The sequence below is a fragment of the Elgaria multicarinata genome, chromosome 4 (genome assembly GCF_023053635.1).
Source record: "Elgaria multicarinata webbii isolate HBS135686 ecotype San Diego chromosome 4, rElgMul1.1.pri, whole genome shotgun sequence".
In the NCBI taxonomy this organism is placed as follows: domain Eukaryota; kingdom Metazoa; phylum Chordata; class Lepidosauria; order Squamata; family Anguidae; genus Elgaria; species Elgaria multicarinata.
This window is the reverse complement of record NC_086174.1, coordinates 101,334,599-101,351,267: the sequence shown is the minus strand read 5'-3', so window position 1 is coordinate 101,351,267 and position 16,669 is coordinate 101,334,599. Positions and strand designations below refer to the sequence as shown.

The window sequence follows — 16,669 nt, the reverse complement described above, 5'->3', positions numbered from 1 at the left end:
GTGTCAAATCTTTTTTTTCATCTTTTCTTTTAAAATAATGGTGTTTGAAAAGTTATTGTGAATAGATATGCTGTTTTGTGATTTATTTACTTTGTTGTTTGTTGTTCTCTCCCCACCTATTTTGTTTTGTTATCATTGTTTTGTTATCATTGCAAATAAAATTTTAAAAAGTCCCTTCTTTAGTTGGAAATATACATTCTGGACATTTCTCTGTGTAGTGGGAAATGCAGTACATGTAAATGATACAGATTCTGGCATGATAAACAGTCATTGGTAGATATCGCCGGTCTCTGAAGCTCCCATATATCATTCACTTCTAGATTAATGCCTGTTGAATCAAATTTCAATACTGAAACGAGCAATCAAGTTTCATGGTCATGATATGAGACAATGCATTAATATATTCCAATTCAGTTATTTAGCATTCACTTTAAACAAAAGTGCTTTACATGCATTATCTTAATAATCCTTATAACATCTATAAGGCAGGTCAGTATTACAGAGTATTGGCAGATGCAGAAGAGTCTAAATCCTCCTCCTGCCTACCAATCCTCTACAAGCAGCCTCTCCCTTCCACACATACAGACGTTATCTCAGCAAAAACACGTTTGGCTTTGTTATTGCCAAGGTACATGCAGTTCTGACCTCAGAGGTATAGAGAAGGTTTTTAAATCAATATTTTATTAAGATTGTTATCAACAACGAACAATAGTAAAGGAAGATTTTAGATACTATTGTAATAATGCAACATATTTTACTATTTTATATTATTATTATTGAACTTATAACAGAAACCTAGTTTTTTGAAGGGCAGATACACTGTTCTTCTGAGTGGTGTGCAATTATTAGGGAGGAAAAAAGGCGTTTGATAAAATTATGTGACTGTCATTACAAAACCAGAACTCTGAGAAATTATTGAAAATCCAGTGTTCGATTTTCAATTAGGTAACAAGGAGGTTAAGTAACCAGATGAAAGGAAAGAGGGGATGGCAAAATGATGGGCAGATTACCAGCTCATAGCAACTGGTGTTTGGGGGACAATATTGACAAGTCAACATACTCCAGAAAGACATCTCATATGACATTAAATTTGTTCAAGGTATTCTTTGTATATGTCACTTTCTCTTAAGATGTCAGATCTAGAAGATCTGTTACCTAGTCATCCATATCAGTTACCTAGGGAGGTTGTGGGCTCTCTCACACTAGAGGCCTTCAAGAGGCAGCTGGACAACCATCTGTCAGGGATGCTTTAGGGTGGATTCCTGCATTGAGCAGGGGGTTGGACTCGATGGCCTTGCAGGCCCCTTCCAACTCTGCTATTCTGTGATTCTATATCAGGTGAAGAGATTTCCAGATCTGTAAAATTAGTCCCATGCATCTTATTTAGAGCCATAGACATTGTTTACACATTGACTGAGCCAAGCACTGCAATTTACATGTCAAGGATTGGGCACTTGTGCTTCCCCTCTACCACATATATGCAGAGCCTTCCACTTCTTGATTGGAAAGAACCACCTCCATGTATCCTCCAGTTGGACTGTCCACCTCATATATATATATGTGTTGAGCAGGGAATGCGGTTTCACCTGCTTCTCCATCCGAATTACAATGCTAGCCCTTAAATGTGTGAGATGAAGTATAGTATCATCTTAAACAAATTAATTACTTTTTTGCCTGAAATATCTAGCAGGTCTCAGTTTAACACTAATATCTACATTAGCTAGAATCTGCTAAGCCATATTTAAATTGAAAGGTGTATAATAGGGTAATCCTAAATGGACAGGAAATCAAGCTGGTGCCCAAACCCTGCCAGCTTGGGACAATCAGGTCAGGAATGTAGTGGTAGGAGGCTTTCCCATGCTTTTCTGCCTAGTATAGTTTCTTTTCTTTTCTAAAAAACAAAAACAAATTCCCCATTGAAAACAATGGAGGGAAAATTTAAAACTCGAGGCTGACATAACTGAGGAGCCCATTCCTGGGACCTCTCCGGGACTCCAGATGCAGCTACATCTGTTTCTGAAATAGCCCATTTGGGGGCTTTATGCCAGCAACTGCTGATGGGAACAGTTCACAGTAGCTTTCTGCAAACTTTCTGCAGGCAGAACTCAGATATTGAGATGGACAGACACTCCCTGTCAGCAAAACGCCTCTTCACCAGCAGGAAGGCAGCTGGACCCCATCCTAATACACACCAGCCAGCAGATCTGGCACTTAGGATGGTTCTGTAAGTCAGGATTTAACAGTATGATCTGTAATTGTAATAGTTCAGATCAAAACACCAGAATGTCACATTGACTGGGTACTGTACAGCAAATTAATTAAGTCTCACACACATCACGCACAGCCATATGACACAAAGACTCCTATTACTCTTATTTTAAATGTTTTGGATGATGGTTTTATAGTAATATGAAACAGTTAAATAGAAGAGTGGGCTAGTTTTGCTTGCACTAGAAGTCTGAAGTTTCAAACACAATGCCAGATTAATTTTCATATATATTTCATACACACTGTGAACCATTTCCTAGCACATGAAATATTATATAGCTATGTGTGAGCAAATGGATATTATTTCCCTTTTTAAATAACACAGAACATATGGAATATAGATTATATCGGCACTTCTTAATGCCCCCCCCCACCAAAAAACCCTCATTCATTTTAACCTGAAAATAGTTTCTGTTTAAAGAAGAAACATACATTATTTGTATATCAGAATGAGAATTTAGCCAGTGAGAAAGTCTCTCTTAGGGTGTTCCTCCAAGTCTGAATTTGTTTCTTTATTATACAGCAGAGGTATATGCATGGAAGTACCCACAAAGGGACCTATATTGATAATATGCAAATTGTTTGCTCCAATTAATAGATCGATTCAAGTCAAAATAATCATCCACAAAAAAACTATTGTCTGCTGTCATCAGGCATTTATGTAGTACTGGGCCAATTTTCTCTCTCCATTTTCATGGGGCCATTCTCCCCCACCCACAGGTAAAATAGAGAGAATAGTTGATGTTTTGTGTTGGGCAGGCAAATGTCTAATAAACTGGGGAAGGGTTGGATTACCGAACGACACAGATGAGGTGGTTCAGAGTAGGGTTTTTAATACATACTTTAAAATGCCTCACTAGTTCTCACTAGCCTTGATCAGCGGCCAGTGAGCATCATTGCAACCACTTGACATTCTTCCAGCTCTGTTCTCCTTCCTGTATGAGATCACCATGCAAAGTCATAATGATGATGATGATCAGGCAAAGGAAAAACCACCACCACCACCAAAAGGAATTCATAAGGCTCACTAACGGCTGATCATGGTTGGCAAGTTTGAAGTTTTTTTACACCAGGTGTTTTTTGTTTTTTGTTTGTTTAAAATGACTTTCAGCCCAGGGATCAAAGCTCTACTTCAGAGAAGCTCTCTGGGGCCATATTCCAATGGTGTGTAAGGCTGAAGGCAAAAAAAGAGGTAAGGCCAGAGACAAAGGGTGGGGCCCAAAATACCAGCACATTTTATCTTAAGTATCTTGATTCCAGTAACAGAGCCTTAAGAAAGGCATTTTGACCTTTTAGAATGGGGGAAAGTGTGCAAAAGCCAGAAAAATATTTAACAATTGACAGTCAGGAGAAAGGGTGTGTGGCCATCTGGGGAACCTCGTATGGCTGATATTGGGATCACACGTGGGGTAGATTTGTTCCATATGCCTCAGGTTCAATACCCATGTTTTAAAAAACTTTTAAGAAACCTATTCTCGGCAACTTTGTAAAGTAGGAAGAGCCAACCCCTCCTCAAAATTTACAGGACCAGAGATATTTTTATTTTTACCCCTCCACCCCAGCTATTTGGTGCTCATCTAAATATCTGCCTCGATTTAGCTTACACAGATTTGGCTATGCAAAGAACTAATTCCTAAAGGCTTAATGAGTATAGTGCAAAAAGTGCAGAGGAACAAACAACTCACAAGGTATAAGTAATATATATTTTGCTTAAAGATTTTGATTTAATAGAAAATATCATTTCTGTTGACAAGAATTGTTGTCATTTGGCCTTTACAGAATATTAAGCATACTTACTCAGAAGTAAATCTAACTGTGTTCAATTGGACTTACTCTCCAGAAAGTGTGTTTATGATTATAATGTCAAGATGTTAATTACTCACTATCAGAGGCATTATGCCTCTGAATGCCAGTTGCAGAAACCAGCTGGCAACTGTGGGAACAGAATGTTGGCTAGGTAGGCCTTTGGTCTGATCCAGCAGGATTCTTTATTTTCTTAAATATGAGTTATTGTGCAGTGTTCCTAAGCACAATATTAACTTAAATTCCACTGAAATCAGACTTCTATTTACATAATTAGCCCAATTCAGCAAGGGGAAGTTACACACTAAAGCAAGATCCCTTATGTGAATCCATGTATGCCAAAAACCCAAACAGACCACCAACCACATGCCCAAAGCAAGTTCCCATAGCTAGATCCCCTCGTCTGGGACTATTTGCACATTTCACAGCATCAAACCTATGGCATCAATTAGCCATTACAAGAGAGGGGAAGAGACTAAATCCAAACCCCAGACTTGTTCGCCAAAACAGGTGATTTGTGTAGTTAGTGCTGACCATGCCCATCTTGGTGTCAGATCTTCCTGAACTTAAAGGTCTATGGATCAGGGCCAGTGTATTCTGTATACCAGAGTCTGGATTGCAGTGCAAACACTCATTTTTAGGGATTTATCCCTGAATCAAATCCATTATGAAGTTATAGTCAATAACACACACAAAGACAGAACAATTAAAGCCACAGGCTAAAGCATCACATATCAAGTCTGCTTCTGTTCGTCATGCTACAAAGTCTGACAGTAACAAAATAGCTAATTGTATTAATGACACAGTGTTCAGTTTCTGTCAAAGTGAACATATCACTATTCCAACTATATTTTAAGTCACTGAATAGTTGATCACTCCAGCTTTTACAGCAGAAAAATCTTACTAGTATCAGACTGAAGCACTGAAGTAAACTGAAGTAAAACATGTCCTTTTACATCAAACATCTTACATTTTTAATATGGTTAGTACCCAGCTAGCTATCATGTCTTAGGCTTCCTCAAATGTAGATAATTGTAATATGGAGTAATGCTTTATTTTGAAACTTTTACCTAGATCATTTTTAAAAAGAAGAGGTGGGGAGGAAGAAAAATAAAACCATATAAAATGAAAACCTGGATCACTTCCAACATAGCATATTCTCTTAGCAGTTCCTTTGGCAGAAGGCCAGTCCTGAGAAGCATTCTTGCAAAATGAACACAGAGAGACACTCAAGTGCAAGTTATCATTAAAAGCCTCTGTCAACATTACTGAGGTCTGAAATTAAGAAGCCTGTTTAATAAACAATTTATTTGAGTTCTAATTATTCAACACAGGCCTCTCTCAACAAGCTTTAGTTTTTAACATTTTATTTTCTCCAATGCTTCTGAAGAAAGTTAGTACTATTATAAAGTCATTTTTAAAAAATCAAAAAAATCAATGGATAATGATTTGATAGACATAAAGCACTTTAATATTTCTATCAGAACCATGGCATAGTACATTGGACTGATTTGCATGAGTAATTTTCACATTACAATTTTTAATGAGTTTTCCCTAGTTAACGCACAAGCTCTTTCTTTTATTCTTCAATGCTGAAAGACTTGTTCTGTCCTGTAAAGTTCCAAAGTCAGTATCACTTCAACACTGTACAAAAGCTATCTGTGTAAAACTTGCAGAAAGAAAATGCAATGTGTTTGCTTTCTGGAAACTTGTACATTAAATCAAACCCTATAGTTCTTTTATAGATAAAGGTCTCAGATCCAGTGTAGATGAAACTATGTATGGTGAGACATTTTATTTCTAAACCTCAGCTTCTCCTACACCCACACTTGCCAACCCTGTGCTACATCTCAAACTGCTTTTCAGCTGCTGATCACAAATGCATCATACTCGTTTTAGAAACTTTATGTATAGTTTCCCATAAATAAGCTACAGAATAAGCAGCAAGTAACTGTTAATGGTATCTTCCATACAAGCTATGATTTCCTCAAGGGTATTCTGAAGAACTGTTAAGTAGAGAATGTCCTCTTTGGCCTATTTCTTGTAAGATATAATTCTGTAACTGCATTTACACTGTGCATGCAACACCATTAGGAAAGGTAAACTGTACTCTGCGTAGTCAGTTTAATAGCCTTTCAAAATGCAACATCCAATTCTTGACTTCTATCCCTGAATGCAATTGATTTACGCTAGCTAGTGTGAAGCATACAAATTCCAAGGCTCATTGTATTTGGAACAAATAATACAACACTTTCATTCAAAAGGCTTTTTTTAAAAAAAGTGAGAATACAAAATAAAATATTCAGTAGGAAAATACATAAAATATATTTTCTACTTACGTTCGCATGTGTCCCCTTTTTGCTGGAAACCAGCTTTGCAGATACACTTCCCAATAGGTACTAACCATTCTCCCTCTGCACTACAGTGCATTCTCGGAGAGTTTTCAGCCTCTTCTTCTGCACTGCTGACACAAGTTCCCCGGACCTCAACTAGGGAGGAGAACTCAGACCCAGTCACTGTATCTGGAAAAATAGCTAAGTTCTCAATAATGGACCAGCACTTCTTGTAGTACACTTTGACAGAAACCAAAGCAATGCAGGCACCTACATCTTGAAATGCAAGGTAGAATCCTTTTTTGGACAGAGGTCCAATTTCTCTCACCTCTGTATTAAGTTTCATTTTTCTTTCCCCAAGGTCACCTTGGGTAAAGCTTTCATCAGCTGCAATAGTATCTATTTTTACATACTGGTTTTCTCTGATACTTCTGCCAGTGTCATAGTCTGTTTCATAATAATGCAAGTTGAAAGTTTCTTTACATGTCCCCAGGACTCCAGGAAGGCTATTACAGTCCCTCAGAGTAAATTTTAGTTCTACAAAAATCCTTTGTGCATTGCCTTTTGCGATCCAGTTAGTCCGAAGCCAGTTATTCTGATTAGGTTCCATGACTTGGCATACCTGGTATGTTCTTATAGGCGTGTAGTTTTCATCCAGTCCACTAATTTCTTCCCACTAAAACATAAAGAAATAGTTAACCATATTAATATAGAATCTTTTAGCATGCTAAATTAAAAAAAAACATATTTCTCAATAACTTATATTTTAACTTTAAAATATTAAGACTTTTAAACTATAGTGAATCATTGTCACTCTGATCCAAACCCTAGTCAAATCAAACAATTTTAGACAGAGAACTGGTGTAGTTTAGTGGAAAAGACTAAGCATCCTGGTTTGAATCTCACCTCTGCTGGAAACCCAGTAGCTAGCCTTGGGCAAGCCATTCTTTCTCTCTCTCAGCCTCTATCTGTAATATGGTGATATTAATACTGACCCACCTTACAAGGTTGTTTTAAAGATTGCAAGGTAATGCATGTGAAGCACTTCAAACACACTATACATGTTTTTAAAACATTTGTATTAAATGACTAATCTAGATCTGTCAGAATTTTGCCATTGTAGGGTGAATCCTAAGCATTCATGTAGAGAAAACTATGATTACATTCTACAGGCCAAGTTCCAAAAATAGCATGTTTGGCATGTGCAAGTTTCCCTGATTTTCTATATCAGTTTCTCAGACAGAGCAGGAAGTCTGCCATTAGAAGCCCTGCTGAGTGTACAAAAGCTTCCCGCACCGTTAACTGGATCCCAGCCATAGTCTCGGAACAATATTATTTAAGGAAGACACAGATTCACAACCCATTTGATACAGAGAAATTACATGCAAGTCAATGAAATGACTCCTGAATTAATGAGCTTTCCAATCCACCAAGTCAACAGGAATTTTGGTTGTGTGGCTTCAGAATAATACCAATATACAAGAGGGAGCTGTGATACTGCAGATGTAATCTGCTATGCAGCTTCCCCACAGCCAACTATGAGTAAAGAAGCGCTCAAAGTGGAAGTACCAGGGAGAATTTCTAATAGATATAAAGAGCATGTTCCTTCATATGGAAAAAAGCCACAGCAACACAAGAATACAATGCCTTAGTGAGGCTTTGTATGATGCAGAGTACATATATGCTAGCAAGTGAAGGCCAAAGCATGTATTTCTAGTTATTTGGGACTGCAGCCTTAGAGTTCTACTTCTTTGCATACTGGAAAGTCTACGAACAGTCCTCAACCCTAATGAATAGAAAGAGTCATTACTATTCCTGCCTAACAGCGGTATGTTTTACATAAATTGAAAAAGCCACAAAGGTAACAGTTTCTGATTTAAACTTATAATTCACCTAGGGTCATAAGTACTCTCATTTACAAGCCAATGACATGACATGAGTCATTCAACTGTCCTAGTCCAGATTATTTATTTATTTATTTATTTATTACATTTTTATACCGCCCAATAGCCGAAGCTCTCTGGGCGGTTCACAAAAATTAAAACCATCATAAAATTTAGCTCCACTTCTTCTAAAGGAAGAAGTATTTGTGTGATTAATGTGTCCAGTTTCAGAATAAAGTTATTTTGAGTGTTAGTAGAAGAGACTTGGCACAGAAGTAGCGAAGAATTAGCTGACTGAATGTGGTTGGTAGTTCTTTGATTGTAATAAATGAGTATGATAAATTTGCACATTCCACATTGGAAAGATCATGTAATGGACAACTCATCTATGACAGACTTAACTCCTTATAATTTTGTTCCTGGAATTGCATGACATGATAGACAATTATCTCTGATCACTCATCACTTTGTAGTATTATTTGAGTTAAAGTTATACTACAATTATTAAGTCAACAACATAAAATGAGTTAATACTACTTGGAGCAAAATAATTCATTTTTAAATTAAGTGTAATAATTTAAATGGAAAGTAGGTAAGGCTTTGGTCTGTATTTCAAATTTGCCCAGGTAGAACATGAATTCTTTGCTATTAATAAATAACAAATGTTTTACACTAAACGTAAACAAACCACATAATCAGGTTTTGTTCCTGAAGTTAAATATTTAACTTTTAAATATTTAAAAGTTAGTATAGTCATATGCATCTAGAGCTCAATTATATTTTAGAAAGTTTTCACTATGATTCTGCAAACCTTTTAATAGTGCAATTCTATACATATCTACTGAGAAGTAAGACCTACTGAGTTTAATGGAACTTACTCTCAGGAAATTTTGTATATGATTGTAGCCTAACTATATTAACGAAGTGTGGACATTCACACTGAGTGTAGATCAGCCTGGACCCATAATATTTAACATCTGGAGAGATCATTTCATTGTAAAAGACCAATCTATAACACTAGTGATCATGAGCAGGTTGCAGGATCACACACTCCCTGTCTTTTCTTCTGTCTAGTATGAATAGCCCCACTGACATCACAATTAACATGAACAGTGATTAACACTAAACTGGATTCTTGCTTAACCACCTTTAGACCGGCTGAGCATTAACTAGTACTTATATGTTTGCCGATGGGGATAGGGTTCAGCACTTCGGATAGCTCCTTTAGAGTTCTGACTAGTTCTGATTGAAACCTAGCTCAAAGCCATATAGCACGCAATAGTTCACAAGGCTATTTGACAGCAAATGAGATCATTTTAGAGTTGGTCCACTGCTCTAAGAAAAGCAGACATCGATGAACTGATGCTGGAACTTATTACCACAAAATATATTACGGTTGTAAATGCTGAAATGCACAGAAGCTGTAAATATAAAAATGAATTTTCAAAGTACTGCAGTATTTATGTTACAATATGTATGATACAACCTGTTTGCTTAATGAAATATACAGACAGTTTCTTTAGTGAGCTGAACTAATTGCCCATTGAAACATAATATTCCCTTTTAAAAAGGAAAGCATATGAAGCTGCATTATACCAAATCAGACCATTGGTCTATCTAGCACAATGCAGTCTACTGAATGGCAGCCAAATGTCTTTCCCATCCTTGCTAAATGAGATCTGCTCAACTGGAGATATTAGACGCAGCCTTGAAACTTCAGTATGCAAGCATGTGTTCTTCCACAGAACAATGGTCACTCCCCTTACAAATCTTGTATCTACAATTAAGAAAATGTTAGTATATTTCCAGCTACACTGAATACTCACACAGGTGCAAAATAAGTAAGAGAACTTAAATCCTTACTGTCTTCTTACGGAACTACTGTGGCAACACACACTAAAGCAGAGTGAAATTAAATTCAGTGACCTTAAAGTGATCCCATTTCCTGGTCTTCCCTTTAATTTGAGATTTATCCTACAGAGTGGAAGTTGATAGGAATGAACAGAATTAAATCCAAGTACAACTTAGCTGGTTTGGGGATGAGATGCCTATATGCCAACTGAATTAACATGGGATGCATTCAACTATTTCATAGCTTACAACAGTACACAATATCAGCATTGCCATTAGAAGGTGGAGAGAACAATACCCAAGATATTCTCATAGTGAAACTTCAAAAAAGTTACAATATTTGTGTACATGTTGAATTCCATCCCTCAGTTTGAGTACTAGTAAATAACTACTGCATTTACCTTTACATATTTGCAGGATGTATTTAATCAATCAGAAACTGCTGCCTGCCTGTAACACAAGGTAGGGATGGATAGCAACTATTTTGTGATAAAAAGTTTCGAAATATTATACACAAAAGACCTCTGACATTAATATAAACTACTACAGAAGTGTGCTAGGTATTTTCTAAGTATAGAAATAAATGTTTATATGAATGTCTTCTTTCGAACTTCAATGAATGTCACTTATGCTTCTTCAGGTAACATTTCAGAAGCTTCAGTAAGCCTTCCCAAACTATCTCTTTTTTCTTAAATGTTGTCTAGAAATGTTTGAAAATTTGTTCTCAGTGCTTTTGACAATTTATGGATACCAACATATAGAGCAAATAAACATAATAAATCTAGAAAGTATGTTTTTATTTGGTAGATCATGCAAGTAATTTTTATAGAGGCAATACTTACCAATGGATTTTACAGCACTATCCATCATTCACATGGATTCTCACCAATTTTCATCAACATTTTATTTCTCTCTCTCTATAATACATGGGCATGCTTGTAGTATTCTCAAGGATGTACTGCTCTCCAATTCTAATAGTTCTTTCCAACACTCCTCTTAAAATACTACCATCAATGTGAATTGCTAATACTGAAGTTATTACTAATCTTAAGCATTCAGCTCATGTTATGTACATTTCGAAAGCCTTTAGACTTGCCTCCACCATGTGCCTGGTTTGATTTTATGATCTCGCTTTTTAACTAAGATACTTTCAGGTTTTCATTCTTCTTATTTACAGGATTTGTTACACTTTTGTATCCGCACTCACAGTTCACGCTCTTTTGGTTCCAGATTTCTGTATAAAGCTATGGATTAAAGGCTTGATTGCGCAAACTTTTATTCACAGACATTCAAAGAGAATACCTGTGTGAGTAAGAACTACTCTAAATCATGGGCAATCCTATCCTCAAAGTGCTCTGGAAGCATAAACTCCATTTAAATTAATCAAACTACATCAGGGAGAGTATTTAGAGGATGTATTACTTACTTCATTTCAATGTTTAAACCCAGCTTACGGGTGTTTGAACAACTTAAAAAAGAATCCTATGTAAAAAGAATGACAGTATTCTTTCATTGTGTTGATTCTAAAAAGGTATGTGATGGGCATTTTTCACATTTTCAAACATGAATATATATATATATATATATATATATATATATATATATGAAATTCCAGCCAGAAGGGCAGTGGCTTAATTCTAAAATGAAATAAATATATTTATCAGTACGATCTCAAAATGTACTAGGGTAAGTTTGTTAAGAGAAGTAAAAATAAGTGTGCAAATTTATGCTTAGTGGCAACAAATTTTGTATTTAGCTCCACAATATTTACAAGAGCTTTTAAATGCCTAAAATTTTGATTTAGTGTATGCACATAATTTTCAGATGTTTTGAAAACATTTTAATTACAGCATTTGTAATTGTACATCACAACACTGTATTATATGATACAAATTTTCAGAATCATGAAGGCAAAGTCCATCTTCCAAAATAATTACAGGCTGCAAGGCTCCTTCTAAGAATAAAGACATCAGAAGTGACATGATTTTAAATAAAAATATGAAGTTGAGGGTTCATCACAAAGGATGATAGTTAGGTAAGTAACTGAGTGTTCCCTTTTAATTAGTTTTCATTTGAGCTATGCTACTTTTCACAACAGAAATTTCAAACATTTTAAAAGTTACATAGCTGGTAAAATTTGCTAGAAAAAATGTGGGCAACTGGATTAATTTTAACTACTAATATTGTTGTGGGGTTTACTTTATCTCAATTGATTTTTATGGTATGCTTACCCCATTGGGAGGAGAAGAAATCCATTCCAACTCTGTCTGTTGTGCTTTAGAGTCCAACAATATTACTGAAAGAGAACAACAACAAAAACAAAACCTTTTGTTAAACTATTTTAAGAATTAAAAGAGTCATGATGAACTTGAATAAGGAAAAAAATGCATTACATTATTTCTCCTTAAAAAATTATACAAGAAGAATTTAACACAGGCAACTGATTGAACAGAGTGAAATGCTAATGACTTTTATTTTTCAAGTATATTTTAGTATGTAATAGAAGGCAAAAATATATATGAGAAAATGACAGGGATCTGTGTTCTGTAATTTCTTTATAATAGCAATGATTTTTAATAAATCTTTTTCATTTTCATGAAAGTGAAAATTCATACGCAATAAAAATGTAAACACATTAACATTTAAATACACTTATCTTATCCTTTAATACATAGCAAACTATTATGATATGTAAGAGAAGTAGTTTAGGGAATGTGAAAAACAGTAACATTTATGTATATCTAAAACAAAGCATTATATGTAAAAGAAGATTTCATAAAACTATATATTGAATTAACTTATTTTTTATTAACAATATACGCACATATTAGACATATTAGATTGAGACATTATTACATCACCATGTAATAAAATATTAAAATAGCTATGTATCTTTAATCCCAGGAAATATCTTCTAAAATATCTAAGATGTAAAATATCTAAGACAGTAAACTAAATGGGAGTTTTCTGCCACTTCAGCAAAACACAGATTATACTCCCATATTTTAGATTGATAAGAAATCACAATTACTGGAATAAACATAAACTAGTATTGTACTACCATTAACAGAAGTCTTGTCCCTCTCTTACTCCAATAAACAAAACAATAATTACAGAAGGATGGGAATATTTTTTTCTCATTTTGCTGAATAAGGTTACCATTAAACATGATCATAAAGCTCTGCTGACACATTATATACTTTCACAATACCTCTTAAATTAGTGGTCAATGTTGAAACTGTAAGCAGTTAGATAAATAATCACTTAAATCATTATTCCAAACAGTGTAACCAGATATAATCCTTTTATTTTGACATGTTTTACACAAGTGTACATTTTGCCAACCAGCTGTACATTTTGCAAACACCTTACAATTTAAAATAACTAATTAATATAACTCAATATACAGCCTGCAGTTCTTTAAACAGTTGCTTAGCAGTAAATTCCATTGAAATCTCTGCACAAGTATGTGGATGATCATAGTCATAGATGTAAAAAATATTAATTTATTGCCATCAGTAACATTTGAAACTGATCCTTAATATACACTCGCACACATATTTTGCATGAACCAAGGTTAAACTTCCCCATATATATAATATATTTTAAAAACACATTTAGAACTGTTGGGGGGGGGGATATTTTTCAGGTGTTGCCTAATTTTACAAACCAGCCTCCTAACCATGTCTAATTTCAGTGTAACTAACTAAAGTGGATTGCAGTCATACAGCCTGATGCCTATGTATGCAAATTTAAAGTCTTGTCAGTTTCAATAGCACTTACTCCCAAATACATGTGCATAAAGGATTGCAACCCTGGACTTAAACATATTGAAGAAGCATCATTTAAAACAATATTTTTCTGTACTTTTACAGTGTGCTTTCTCACTGAAGAAGTTCAAGTTCTTTTCAAATTTGAAATAGCTTCATTTCTCGTTTAATTATTTAATTAATCCGAGTATCTAAGGGACTTCAGCTATTAATGGGACCTAACCAGGAGTTGATAGAGTGCTGTGTATTGGGTTGCTAATTAAAGTCCATGCTGATAAGCTTAACTAAAAAAAGCCATAGTGCATGTTTAACCCCTGCATGTCTATCTCAATGCATCTATTGAAAAGCAGTTGTAATTCTTTAATTGCCCTAAACATTCCCAGTGGTGCTCAAATCTTTAACATACTGCACACAAAATTAAAGTGAAAAAGAACTTTTATTCTGTGTTTGAGTATGCAAAATATAAAGTTTAATGTGTGTGCTAATTTGATTTTTTGAAAATTATGAGAATACTCCTCACTTATGATTCAGAGTTCTAAATAAACAGCAAATGGGTTTTTTTGGGGGGGAGGGGGAGAATTTCAGAGGTGCTGATAAACACTTTTATTCTATACTTCACATGTAAACTTCTCTGGACTTTTTTCCCCAAGTAGTCTGTTTAGATTTTACTTTTTGAAGGAACAAGTGCCTTCAATCAACAACCAGCTCAAACCAGGTTGATAACAGAATTTTTTTTTTAAGAATCTGTTTAAAAAGGCCTCTAATGAAATCTATAGTACACACATTGGCCAATCCAAACTTGTCTGCAAAAAACAGACCCCTATTGATCAGCATCTCAAAAATAAAAGACACGGTAAGACAGACAGTCTTTTGCCTTTGAAAGCAAGTGCTACTATATCAAAGTAGCACTAGCTAGTTCTTAAGGTACATGGGGTGTGTTTTTTTTTGGTCCATAGTAACCTTTGGTGTTTGTCCCATAAGGGACTTCAGATTTTTCACGCAGTAAAAAGCAGCCTCGTCCATTATGGCTTATCATGCTTTATTTCTGCGGACGAGATCCAAGCTCCTCTCTCCTGACTATCTCACAATCACAACAAGGCTAAAAACACCTTTGATAGATATCAATATCTAAATAGTTGTGTGACTCATGTCCCCCTAAAATGCACACATTCTCCCTCCCCATGATTATGTCCAGTTTGGAACTCAGATCTGACTGGTCCAAACTTGAGGGTGAGCTATACCATCTGATTTTGATCATACAAGCCCTAGCCCTATGCAGGGACTAACTGTGGTCAGTAGTGAGGACAAAAAAGAAGCCTCAGGAAACCTTAAAGTGCAATCTTACACATATCTATTCAGAAGTATGCCACACTGAGTTCAATTGTACTCCCTCTCAGGAAACGATGTACAGGACTGCAGTCTTAATGTGCCACAAAACTCTGGTGCTTTAACAGACCAATAGGGCTGCCCTTTTGGAATTTGTCAGTGGTGAGGAAGTAGCACTCTGCACATGGCCAGAGGTACTTTATTACTAGTTTTCAGGGCCCAGGCCTCAACCCCAAAGGAAGCCTTGCACACACACTGAGAGCTATGCTCCGTACATAGTGACGGGCGGAGGAGGGGGGGGGGGGGTGATGCAATTTAAGGAGAAATCTATAGAAACCCAATCAAAGAGGCTCCTTTGCCCTTAATCCAAGGGGGGGGGGGTAAATGGGCGAGAACCTCCCTCAGGCTCCCTTCCTCAGTTGGCTACTTTTCCAGCTAATAGCATGGAGAAAGCGTTTGGTATGGCAGGAGAGTGGAAGACACAGAGGCATCTCGCCTCCAAGGTACCTCTCCGCCCGCCCTTCTCCACCGAGGCGCGCTGAAGCCTCTTCTCCCCTCTGCCTTCTCGGCTCGCTTAATGAACCCTCTTGCCTGGCTGACACCGCGGGAGCAGCCGGTTCCCGCGCTTCTCCTTGCTAAGCAGCTAAACGAGCCCTCACAAGTCCCGCCACAGACCCACGAGCTCCGCGCCTTTCCCTTTATTGTTCGCGAGTATCACCGGGCCAGCCGCGGTGGGTGGGGGGTTCGCGTTTAGATTAGGGAAACGGTCAACCGGTGAGGGGAAAAAACCGCCCCCTGAAATAAAAGACGCGAGCCTGAATTTTCCACGAGACCCTCCGCTTAACCCGAGCCCTCTTTCAAAGGTCAGCAGGATGACTGAAAGAACAGGGTGCCTCTTTTTTCTCGCTCTCACACACACGTGCTTTATCTGCCACATGAGTTGGCTACCCATCTTTTTTAAAAAAAAAAAAAAATGCCCAAACTCTCCCTATAGCCTCGAGGAGAATGAAAGCAGGAAGTGGGCAGGAAGAAGGGGCGATTGCTTGCTCCTGGAGGGGAGACGGGCGACGACTTCTTCAAAAGTTGCTCGAGTTTTCTCAGCCTGCCCGCAGGCAAACGCGACAGACTCAAGAGCTCAGAATTCCCCGCTATCCGCACGCCTTCCCCGCCCCCGGTCAGCTCAAGGAAATCTAAAGTCAATCCACAAATTACTGCACGACTCCAGATAAGCAGTACACCCAAGTGCCACACAGGTTCAGTTCCTCCAGACCGTCTCCCTCACCCATACGCACTCCGTAAGGGCCACGGATGGAAAAGGCAGGCTGCTTTCCAGCCCAGATCTCGCCCCCCCTGCAGTGCTCGGCTTAGCCCGACTCAACCTTTCACCATATTGTTCGGTGTTTTAGCCTTTCGGATAAACTTTTCATTCCCTACT

The 16,669-nt window shown here is 36.8% G+C and overlaps 1 protein-coding gene across 2 annotated transcripts in view; it reads right to left on the bottom strand.

Moving 5' to 3' along the window:
* Positions 1-16,669, bottom strand: part of EPHA7 (EPH receptor A7) — a 211,653-nt gene that overhangs the window by 193,511 nt on the left and 1,473 nt on the right. For both annotated transcript variants that reach the window (XM_063124868.1, XM_063124869.1), the window contains exons 2-3: positions 12,370-12,434; positions 6,411-7,080 (exon numbers count right to left, since the gene is read on the bottom strand). In XM_063124868.1, the coding sequence (XP_062980938.1) occupies positions 6,411-7,080; positions 12,370-12,434 (735 nt within the window). The remainder of the gene's footprint in view (positions 1-6,410; positions 7,081-12,369; positions 12,435-16,669) is intronic.